At 39.6% G+C, this 12,408-nt stretch overlaps 1 protein-coding gene across 1 annotated transcript in view; it reads right to left on the bottom strand.

Moving 5' to 3' along the window:
• The window catches only part of LOC134537649 (phospholipid-transporting ATPase ABCA3-like), a 91,298-nt gene that overhangs the window by 26,470 nt on the left and 52,420 nt on the right, over positions 1–12,408 (bottom strand). The window contains exons 8-14 of the mRNA XM_063378319.1: positions 11,256–11,499; positions 9,892–10,065; positions 8,495–8,676; positions 5,511–5,660; positions 3,530–3,802; positions 2,025–2,180; positions 222–432 (exon numbers count right to left, since the gene is read on the bottom strand). Coding sequence (XP_063234389.1) covers positions 222–432; positions 2,025–2,180; positions 3,530–3,802; positions 5,511–5,660; positions 8,495–8,676; positions 9,892–10,065; positions 11,256–11,499 — 1,390 coding nt within the window. The remainder of the gene's footprint in view (positions 1–221; positions 433–2,024; positions 2,181–3,529; positions 3,803–5,510; positions 5,661–8,494; positions 8,677–9,891; positions 10,066–11,255; positions 11,500–12,408) is intronic.

The raw sequence follows: 12,408 nt of genomic DNA, 5'->3' as shown, positions 1-12,408 counted from the left end.
TCTCGCAGGGAACCGAAACTACGCGAGTTGCAGGCTTCACTCAAGTAAGCGGCCGATGAACAGTGTTGGCGTTTGCCCGAGTGTGTAGAGTGTAGCGGAGTCTAATCCCGGGAGGTCACTGAACCCCGCGAATTTTCGCAGGTCTCTAGCCACGACACGTCTCTCTAGTGTCGTGCACAGAACGAGCCCGCGCCGGAGGCGGACGAGCAGGCGGCACGCACCGTACTTCTTCTTGAGGAAGAAGGGGGAGCCGCAGCACCGCAGCTCGCCGCCGGCCAGCACGGCCACCCGGTCGCCCAGCGCGTCCGCCTCGTCCATGAAGTGCGTGGTGAGCAGCACGGTGCGGCCGCGCTTCTCCGTGCGCAGCAGGTCCCACAGCGCGCGCCGGGCCGCGGGGTCCATGCCCGAGGACGGCTCGTCCAGCAGCACCACCTGCTCTGCCGGGCAGCCGGCACGCACCGAGATAAGGGACGAGGGAAGCAAGCACGTCACACAGACCGGCTCTTGTCTCCTGCGCATGCGGCCCGACACCAGCCCGTGCAGAACTGTTGAACAGGGCCGGTGCAAGGTGAATTGGCGCCCTAGGCGAAAAACCTTAACGTCCCTGCCCCCCTCCGCCCAACCGGACACCACAAAAAAAAAAATTTCCTTGCCTCAAAATACATCACGTAAGCCTAAAAGATTTTGTCAACAATCAAAATGTAAGCAGGGCTTGTGTTTTTTTTTTAACTTTTTAAACTCATTACAAATCATGAACAGGCCACCGTGGACTTTAAATAATTACTTATATCAATATAAACATTCCAAACTGTTACAAAAATCCATTTTCATCTAGTTTCACTAATCGTTAAACATATTATATGAGCTGTTATGTGTCGTGCTGCGCCGCCCCCAGCTACTTGGCGCCCTAGGCGGTTGCCTAGTTCGCCTGTATGGACGCGCCGGCCCTGCTGTTGAATTAGCTTGTCTACACAATCAGGGCATCTAACGGTCACGACAGACAAGACAATAGGCCCTGTGGGAAGCTTAAACTATGCGAATCAATTGAAGCTCTTTCCAATATTTAAATTCACTTCACCAGGAAATTTGCCATTCGTTTTACTTGAAACTTCGGTTGTGATGCAAAGCTTAATCATGTCTGATGTGAAGCTTCACGTTTGTTGCAAAGCTTTAAAACATTGAAAGTTTAAGATTCGCTCATGAAAATATTGAGTTTTTTTTATTCTTTGTGTTGCAGGGATCTGTTTTGCTTGAATAAAGTTGGTTACTTAGAGTGTACTGGCATTATAAGCCAGAATGAAAACCACTGAAGAGCCGACCTCCATAGCACAGTTGGTTTGAGTATAGTTTGTAAGCCCCTGTTCGGCATAAAAACAACAATCCTAAAAATAATATAAATAGAAAGTAGTGAAATCATAAGAGATGGGGTAAATAAAGAGTTTTACTGTAATTAATTTAAGTAACATACATTCTCTGAAACAAACAGTATAAGCACTCATGCATGCAGAGATTAGGAAAAGATACAGATGGGGCATTAGCCATCAAATGTGAAGCCATTTTTTTCTTATTTTCACATACCAATATGGCGAACATTTGTTTATATTTGTATCAGCTGTTCTAGTCTGCTTTTAATAAAGACTGTAGTTAAGCTGTTTGGAAAAAAATTATATCAAAAATATTACTGGTTAATATGTTTGTATATATTTAAAATCCAAAAAGAATATTAATATTAGAAATGTAGCGATATGAATTGACATTTTTCTCCAATTTAACCTTCAATACAGGTACAGCTGATATATTTGTAAACAAATGGCTGCCATATTGGTACATGTAACACACTGAAATCCCCCTCTCCATTTGGCTACCCCCTCCTCATCAAGAATTGTACCTTATGCTCCATCTGTATATTTCCCTAATCTCTGGTGCGTGTGTTAGTTTACACGTGATTGCACTAGCTCTGCAGCGACACGAAATCAGCAGTGGGTTGGGCGAACTCGGAGGCAACCTAACGTTGATGAGCCAACCTTAGAGTCCCCGCAGAGCGCTATGGCCACAGAGAGCTTCCTCTTCTGGCCGCCGGAGAGTGCCTTCGACTGGACGTCAGCCTTCGACTCCAGGTCCAGGAGCTGGAGGTATTTGCTGGTCTCTTCCTCTATGTCCTCTTCAGCCATGCCTTTTAACTGTAACATGCGTAGTAATTTCAGTAAACTGACAAGGTCAAATTTTTAATCTATCTTAATCTTGGAATTTCGAATAATTTTTTTTTTTACTTCATTCAAACCAGCAAAACACATGCCTTTTAACTGTAACATGCGTAGTAAGTACAGTAAACTGACAAGGTCAAATTTTTAATCTATCTTAATCTTGGAATTTCGAATAAATTTATTTTTTACTTCATTCAAACCAACAAAACATTCTTCCAAGACCTAAAATAAATTTATTTTGACCCATAATATTGAGAAAAAACCTATACTATGGAAATAAATAAATCTCCAACGGAAAGCTTAATTCCTTTATTTCTTTTTTTTTAAATTTCAGTATTTTAAAATAAGCTGCACATGGAATGCTGAACATTAAAAATATAGTTGCATCAGGGTAGTTTTATCGAAAAACTGCAATTTAAGTTCAAGTAAAACTACAACCTCTACGGTTCACTTTCATTTGGCATTACTGACAAGCTTTGACAAGTTCCCTCTTTGTTCTTGGGGATCGGCAGTCCTAAAAAACTTGTATGCTCTGCAGCTAATGCTGTAATCACATTTATTCATACAATAAAACACGCATAAAACAAATGGCATAAAATTCACACTTAATACCAGACGGAACAAAATACTAACACCCACGCCTAAACCGTAACAAGCTGACCCATTAAGGGGTCATGTGTCATAAGTCAAGTTAAAAATTAAAGACAAACTTGAAGTAAATTGTGTGCAAACTGTCATGATATAGAGACCACTTGGAAACAAAATTTCTGCAGTTTATGTGTACGAGACAGGTTGGAAAGGAAATACATTCTTGTAGCCCTCTAACGTTTACAATAATCCGTCCAAAATGATCTCTCTGTAAACTTTTGTGTTTAGTCGCTATAATTTTCTTATTCTGTCTTCGCTTGTGTTTTCTTTTAATCCTGGAAGGGAGGGGTTAGGACCAGTGGCGTAGCTAAGGTGACTGGCATCCCTGGCCAGAATTGAAAACAGCGCCCCCTCTTGGATTAAAAGAGTGATAGAGGGGGGGAGGGAGGGTTCAATAACACGAAACAGTCGCGGCGGCGCCCCCCCCCCCCCCCCTTCGGCACTTCTCCGTCGCCCCTGGCGGGTGCCATCCCTGCCACCCGCTTGCTACGCCACTGGTTAGGACCCAAAGAACTTCTCTCCCCCCCCCTTCCTCCCAACACGGCTACGTCTCTGATATATGTGTTGGGTTATCATTATCACACATGCATAGCGAATAAAATGACTTAACATCTAAGAATTCTTCTGTTTAACACACAAATAGTGCAAGTACACAGGAAAGTTCCTCGGGGACTTGCCTTGGAGAAGAAGAAAACGTGCTCGCGAACCGTCAGCTCCGGGAACAGGACGTTCCGCTGGGGGCACAGCCCCAGGCTGGCCCTTGCGCCCTCGACGTGCGCCTGCACGTCGCAGCCCCCGACGATTGCAGTGCCGCTCGTGGGCGTAGTCAGCCCCGTCAGTACGGACATGGTGGAGGTCTTGCCGGCCCCGTTGTGCCCCAGAAGCACCGTCACCTGGCCCTCGAACATGTTCAGGGTCAGGTTCTTCACCGCCACCTTCCTGCCGTAGACCTGCCGTGCACACGGTCACAGCTGCGCTGGGGTGGGGTGTGCCGTCGCAACCTGCCAGGCTCGTGTGGCGAGGGGTCAGGTCACTCCACTTCCACCGAGGCAATACCACCGGGTTCCAGGGGCGTTCGAACCGGGGGCGGACAGGGGGGACGTGTCCCCCTGAACTTTTTGGGTGGAGGGGACTGTCCCCCCCCCCAACTTTCTAGACCGTGATATTTTTTTATTTTATAATATTATCGTGCCCAACTTTAATTGTAATTTCTTCACTCATCAAATTTTATCTTAAGGAAACAATAATAATTTTAACATCGATGTATCCAATGGTTAGATACAAAAAAAACTGCTTAAAAAGCGCTATTTTGCACCTTTAAAATCAAAATTTTACCGGTGGAGGACCCCCGGACCCCCCCCCCCCCCAACCCGTCTTAGTAGGAGGGGAATGGGTTTACATGACATCAAAATCATTATTTGTTCCCCCCCCCCCCCCCAACTTTATAAACACAGCTATGCCAATGCCGGGTTCCATTACATGCATTTTTGAACCCAAACTTTTCACAACGGAAATGTGGCAGACATTTCCGTGAGCCCGTGGGTTTTTATAATTCCACCACGCAGTAGCGGATCTAGAGGGGGGGGGTGCTAAGGGGCTCAAGCCCCCTCCAAAAGCATCTGGGGTCCACCATTGTTTTAATGTTTTGCCTTGATAAAGCCTAGCCTCAGCTGGGTCAAGCCCCCTCCCAAACCAAAATCTTGGATCTGCCACTGCCACCACAGCTCCATTATTACCACATCTTCTCTCACTGTCTCTGAAGACCTCGCAGTCAACGAGATAAACCTCCATTCATTCATTCATTCATTCATTCATTCATTCATTCATTCAATAGTACATACCTAGTTGTTGCTACATGGAGACTACAATCTCGTAAGCCTTGAGTCTCTGCACCTAAGTATGTGAAACTTGATCCCTTATCAGTAATATGGGTCCTATCACCACTCTGAAATACTCTGCTTTGTAACTCTGCTACTTTGGTGAAATATGTGATTATGGTACTAAATACTAGGGGGTCTGCAATGTATTCAATATTTGTTAATATTTTTATATTCGACATCTCCAATTGAATTTTTTTCCTCCAAATTATTTGTTACCAAAAGATAGGTCGACACATTTGCAAAAAAAAAAAAATACTAAAAAAAAAATAGTAACCTATATAAGGCTAAGATGATTTATTTAGAAATTCAAATTTGTAATGCAACATTATTCACACATTTTTCTGGTGTAATAAAATGCATTGCCAGATTCTTTTTTTTTTTACTTTTCTTTATTTTACACCTTTTTGTAATAGTGCCATACGCTCTTTTTATTGTAATGTATTTTAGATCAATTTTTCTTGGAAAAGTGTGAAAAATATTTCACTGTACTTATGTTAACATATGACTTTAAAAAATTATTTAATATTTATGATATTTGTGATATTCGATTTGATTCTAAATTTGATTTGAATTGGAAAAAAAAACAGTATTCGAAGAAGTCTACTAAATACATAATAAATAACATCATTAACTCCAAAGTTCACACCAGTGGTTGTAAAAAAAAACCTGTAAAAATCTCAGCAACGGATATCAGAATGCCTGGGTGAGGCTCCAAACCCAGATCCTCTCGAGCGAGTTCTACCACTGCGCTGCCTCATTCAGTTTCAAGCAACTCTACCTTATGCAAGTTTTTTATGCGTATCCCGGCGTGTACATTGCTCGGCTCCTTTTCAAACATATCACAGCTTGCCAGATCATCAAACTCCATTTCCATAACTTCCTCGTCTGTGTTGTTTACAACTTGTCTGGAACCACACCAGTAAGAGGGCTGTGAAAAAAAAAAAAAAAAAAAAAATGTTAAAAACTTGATGTTAAATCTCACACAATTTATAATGCACAAAGTTATTGTAATAAACACCAATTAATTCAAAACACTAAACAATTTAAACATAGTATTACAAAGTAAAATCCTTGATTTATTGATAGCCTTGAGCTCCATGAATAATCATAATTGCATTATCAAACACACACAAAAAAAAAGCATCAATCGATGGAGTTGATTAAAGTGGTTGCGTGAGCAATTCACTGTGAACTGTGATTTTTAGACAAACTGTCAGATTTTGCTCTATATTAAAAAATGAAGTTGAAAAATTCCAATTCATAAATAAAATAACATTAATTATATTTTTCTAAGTACAGTAGAAATTTGTTTAACCGGATCAACTGAGGTCGGGGCCGATTTGAGTTAACGAAAATCCGGGTATCCAGAAAATAAGTAATACGATAAAAAAGATCATATAGTAGGTACTTGCTAAAAATATTTCTAATGTATTTTGAAAACTATTATTATTGGCACACTTTCACCTATAAAGACATAATATATATTTACACTGTATACAATATAAGTACAATCTAGTCGGTTGTAAGAAAAGGCAGTAAATTTTTGCTCCTCAATTTTGTGTATTGCTTACGAGCAGTGTAATCTCACATCCGCTTGAGCATTACAAGCTTGTTTGGCGATGTTTCGGCTTGACTTTCAGAGTAAACCATCACTTTATCTATACCACAGCTGGTTTATTAACACTGTCTGAATCCTGTTTATTTTTATTTTCTGTAACACTGCATGATGAAATAATTTCTTCCTCTCGGATCGCTTTATAACCTCCATCATTTGTCAATTTGCAACCGATTGGCAACGTCTTCTTCATAAACATCGGAACCTACGCTTGTTTTTTTCTTCTTCAATCTTGTTTTCTGGCAAGTCACACACACCAGGCCACAACTATTTACACGACTTTATCAAAGTTTACCTTCAAAACCGGTCCCAAGCTTCCGCAATCACATTATTAATAGTCTTTATGTTAAAATATTTCAGCAGCACTACCACACCATGCTCTCATTCGTCCTCTACCAGTTGACTTAGCATTTGGCTTTTGTACACTTTTTGTTTTAATTTTTTCTAGAACTCTTTGGTCCATCGGTTGAACAAGAGAAGATACATCAGGTGGTAAAAACTTCACTGAAATGTCAATTTTGACTAGTTCATTAACAGACAGATGCGAAGGCACATTGGCAATCAGCCAAACTCCTTGTTGGGAAGGCCACAGTAATTCAAATATTTTTTTTTTTTACTAATGGCAAACTATTCTTGAAAAACCATTTTGTGAAAATTTCACTAACCATCCAAGCACTTTTTTGTGAGCTGTAAACGACAGACAATAAGTCTCGTTTTCACAATTTTTCAATGCACGGGGATTTTTGAACTTCCCTATTATAAGGAGAGGAATTTTGTGCTTTCCCGACGCATTACTGCAAGCAATTATGGTGAGGCAGTCTTTCCCCTTTTTATACCCTTTCGCTGAATCTCATAATTTTGTGGCTAGTTTTTTACTCTGCAACATCCGATAAAATAAACAGGATTCATCGGCATCGTAAACTTGATCTGCAGTCTGTTTGTCCTTCTTAATAAACTTTTCAAACTTTTTTTTTTAAATTTTTCTGCCCCTTCAACATTACCTGACAAGCTTTCTCGAGTGATCGTAATTTGACGCACTCCATGCCGTTTTTTTTCCATTTATTCAACCGAAAAAACTGAAGTGAATACACCGCCTTACACCAAAATGGGAGTCAATACCATGCAAAAATGCAGTGAAATTCACCACTATTACCTACCTCATTTTGTGTATTAAATATAGAATTCATGTATTAAATCTGTAGTTTAAGCTATTAAAAATATAAAAATATTATTTATTAAATAAAAATATTTATTTAATTTATATGTAAGGTTTTTTCATGGTAAAGTAAATAAAAGCAGTGTACAGCTGATACCATACAGACATGGTTAAAGGCCTACAAAGAAACATCACTGCTGTGATGTCAGAATCAAAGATGGCGGAAGGTTCCGCCGTATCTAAAAGTCCAACGTATGTGAATGGGGCACTTGATTTCAAGATAGTGGAATTCAAGGACGCATGAGGTTAAATGCCAATATTAAATGATGTTGAGCTTTTAACACTGACTATATTTTAATCAATATTAATAGTATTGAACTAATAATAAAGTGGCAAAAAGTACAATTTAATTTTGAAAATACATTGACACCAAAAATAAACTTGATGCACACAAACAATAAAATATTTTTCCCCCACTGCTTGAAAAGTTATGTAGGTTTAGTAGTTCCAACAACACCATTTATTGTTTTGATATTTGAGTGATTTATATAGTAACACAAGACTTTAAACATAAAAATGATAACACATAGCTAGCTTTCTCCAAACTAAGGAACATTGCAAAAGAATACCAAATGTTTTAATTCCAGTTTTTTCCTTAACTTATGAGCTCTCATCAATATATGTGGTATTGTTTTATGTACACATTTTATGCATCTTACCACAAATTGTTAAAACAGGTGATCAGCATTATTGTGCTTTATATGTAGTTATTTTTACACTTGTTTTAATTTTTAATGACTATGAAGATAAAAATCCACTATTTTTAATGATGAAATTTGCTTTTTTTATAACACCATTAAATCTTGTCTGTACTAATGGGTGCCTGGACTATCCCTTTGTCATGCATATGTGTATGAGAACCTTGAACTTGAGTGAAATGCAATACCAAGTCAAATCCAGCAGCAACTGCTACCTACTGAAATTTTCATACCAGTAAAGGGAAGTACCAAGGTTTTGGGACACCGTACGTTCCTGGGTAGACTGCCTCCACATACACCGCTACGAGCAAGTAGGTAATTATGTCCAGAACCATCATTATCATTACGTGACCAAACACGAAGTTGTCGTCAGGCATAGCGGGTTTCCAAATCGAAGACCAATGTAGACCAATGCCTGCAACAACAATATTATTCCATCATCAACTAACACCACTCAACACTAACATTTGGTTGTTTTTTTTAAAGAAAATGGTTTACTGTATTAATGACACAAAGGTGTTTCAATGCATCTGACAAATAGGAGTGACACTGCTCACATACCAATATAGTTTCTAAAATGGGGATTTTGTGATAGCTGTTAAAAGCCATTATATTTTGATTTTTATTCACTAATATAAAAAGTCCCAAGTTGCAGCAGGGCTGTAGAGAAAAACTAAAGGACCAGAGCAAATAATTTTGTCAGGCTTCCCTCCTGTTATTTAACATACAAATTGTGCAATATCCACAATTTAAAAAAAAAAAAATGGGGGGGTTGTCTGTAAAGTCGGTTTACGGACGATAATTTTACGTGATAACGTCAAAAGAAAACATTGATGAAATATTGCATTCTTTTTAATTTTCAAATATTTTTTACAGTTTTTGCAAATTTAATTTAAATAATTTGTTTAAATATAATCTTGAACAATTAGTTAAAAAGCCCACCTTAACCTGATTGATATTATAGAAGATTTTCTCGCACGGTGGTTGGCCGGTTCTTGCACGCTCGGCTCAGGCGGAACGTGACAATGAGTCATGCTTTTTCGTGCGTGCAACCGGCATTCATCGATTTATAAGACGTTATCACGTAAAAAAAAAAAACACACATCTGTCAATATGGCCATAACTGTAAATGTGATCCGCGTGTACCGCATGACTTGAAAGGTTTCCTATGAATTCTGTTAACAATCTTAAAACTCAACAGAGCCATGAAAAATTACCCCCCTTCCCCACTTGGACCCTATCAACAGCACTGTTTGCCTGTTTGCAGATGACTACTGTAAAATCTAAACTTTTCGAAGTCAAAGTTTATGGTAATTAGTTTTACATTAGCTGATTTCATAAATTATCGCAACGTGAATCCACGCTTCCGCAAATACAATTTGCTGCGGTAAATCAACAGCACGCATTGGCGGATCCAGAAGGAGGGAAGGGGGCGGCTTATCACAGTATACCACACTTATTGAAGTATTATTTTACTGCACACAGCGCTATAGATACGCGACTTTTGAAAACCACAAATAAAATGTACTAAAATTGTATTAGAGAATCTGATTTGGCCCTCGCCTGACCTTCACTCTGGATCTGCCACCTGATAGCACACACACACTGGGTGCCCAACCACCATACTTACCCAGCCCCTCGTGCATCATGATGATCTGCATTCCGTAGGCCATCGCGGTGTTGGAGCAGAGGCAGGCCGCCATCTTGCTCGCCAGGGACATGTCGTGGTACTTGACCGTCATCAGCAGGTACGGCGAGTACGAAAGGAACCAGCCCAGCCCCGCCACGGTGGCCGCGATGTTGGCTGGAAAGAACGTTGCAGTTCTCGTTCAGTTGTTACAAAGAACAAATAAAATTCTAGCAGCTGACACATCAGCTTCTCCACAGTAATTTATATATCCAGTTAAACAAAAAAATATGTGAAAAATGCAGCTATGTCCAGGGGCGTAGCCAGGGGGGGTATTTAGGGGTTCAACCCCCCCCCCCCTCCTTTAGCACCAAATCTTTAATTAATTTCTTATTCATCACTCAAACAAATTTCATATTAAAATTAATAAAATTTTTATCATTACAATATTTAAATTTAAGTACCGAAAACTGCTAAAATAGCACTATTTTACACCTTAAAATCCAAATTTTCCCGGCATGCTTCTTAACACCCCCCATACACAAATCCTGGCTACGCCACTGGCTATGTCATAATACGTTAACGAGAAGTACAATTAAATAGGGGTTATTAGACTTTGCAGGGAGAAGGCAATAGCATGATTAGAGGGGACTAGGCGAGACTATCCTGCGGTGGCTAACCATTGCCTTCTGCAGTGTGGAGATGATGGGACAGACACAATACCCAGTCCTAAAACTGAGATAGAAATTTTCCCTACAAGCTGAACGAACACGGTCCAGCAAGGAATCGAAACCAGGGACCTGTAACTCCCTCAGCAGAAGCTCTCTGAATACTGAGCCAAAAGGCCTGGCACAGAACTATACATCGACTTAATAAACTATCTTGGCTTTCCAGGTTGAAACACATCAAAGTGGTAGATTCTACCTAAGTTTTTCTCTGCATTGTCGCAGGCATTATCAGTGTTGAGAAATCAACTGAGCTAAAAGGTGGTTAAAAACTCTACATATAGTGCCAGGGATCTCCTCCAGTTGCTAATCACAAGAGCCCTCTGCTATTAGCTCATTTAGCTTGTCTCAAGTGTAACCAATCAGGGAAGAGCTTTCCTGCGATTGGCATCTGTATCGGCAAATTATGTTTGGCTCAATTTGTCGCTATATTCTATGTTGATGTTGTTTGGGTGTTTGAATATTTCTATAACTTTTCTAACAGGCTTTTTTTTTTTTAATTTGGTGATAGAAGAATATTCTGCTATGGCTTGTACTCTCGCTAGTACACCATAAAACAACAGACCCATCAGAATGACTAACAACAAAAACCAAAATACAATGATAAACAGTCTAATACAGCTGTAGCTAATGCACGCTCACCTGTCGAAAAGAACACCGACATCATGAAGCAGAAAGCTATGGTGACGGACGCGTACAGCAGCATGAAGACGAACAGGACGGAGGCGTCGGTGGAGGTGAAGACGGACAGCCGGGGCTCGGACACCCAGGGGATCTTCACCAAGGCCACCATGAGGGCGGTGGACAGAGACAGCAGGGCAAAGTTCTCCAGGAACCACGCGACCCAGTGCAGCCAGTTCGGCAGACCCATTATCTTCATCGTCTCCTGCGAAAACAAACGCAAAAAATTACTATCCCTTATGTAAATAATAATTTAATTACCATAAATGTACAGTAAGCCCTCAACTAAGAAAAGGGCATTTGTAATAATTATGAATTTTGTCATAAATCAATGTTGGAACAGATTTTGAATCTTCTGGAACCTCAATGTAAAAAATGGTATAGTGGAGTCCTGACAATCCAAATTGACCCTTTTTGGATTTATAAATTTTTTGGATTAAGCAAAATCATTCTTTAAAAAAAAGGGGGGGTTGTCTGTAAAGTCGGTTTACGGACGATAATTTTACGTGATAACGTCATAAGAAAACATTGATGAAAAATTGCATACTTTTTAATTTTCAAATATTATCTACAGTTTTCGCAAATTTAATTTAAATAAAGTTAATCATGAACAATTAGTTAAAATCCCACCTTAACCTGTTTGATATTATAGAAGATTTTCTCGCACGGTGGTAGGCTGGTTCTTGCACGCTCGGCTCAGGCGGAACATGACAATTTTTTGTGCGCGCAGCCGGCGTTCATCGATTTATAAGACATTATCACGTCAATAAACTTAAATTACAAAATAACATGTATTATTATGTGAGATTACACAATTTATTTTATAAGGTCTATTTAAACATAACCAAATCTCAGAATGAAATATGCGATAAAAGAGAGGAACGCTGTCTAGAACAGTAGTGTTAGTAGTTATAACGACAAGTCACAGTGCTCAACAGCTATAGAAGTACAGCCTGGTGGAGGAAAGGAGTATAACTGACTGAAAAAGTCTATTTTTAGCGATGACTTACAGTTTTGGATTATCGGGACTCTACTGCGTACATCATTTCACCAACTCAGTTGAATGAATGTCATTTTTACTAGCTTTCTGCCGAAAGAATTAATGATATTAATG

Source organism: Bacillus rossius, chromosome 12 (assembly GCF_032445375.1).
Source record: "Bacillus rossius redtenbacheri isolate Brsri chromosome 12, Brsri_v3, whole genome shotgun sequence".
Taxonomy (NCBI): domain Eukaryota; kingdom Metazoa; phylum Arthropoda; class Insecta; order Phasmatodea; family Bacillidae; genus Bacillus; species Bacillus rossius.
Note: the sequence above shows the minus strand (reverse complement) of the source record. Positions and strands in the feature narration are given on the sequence as shown.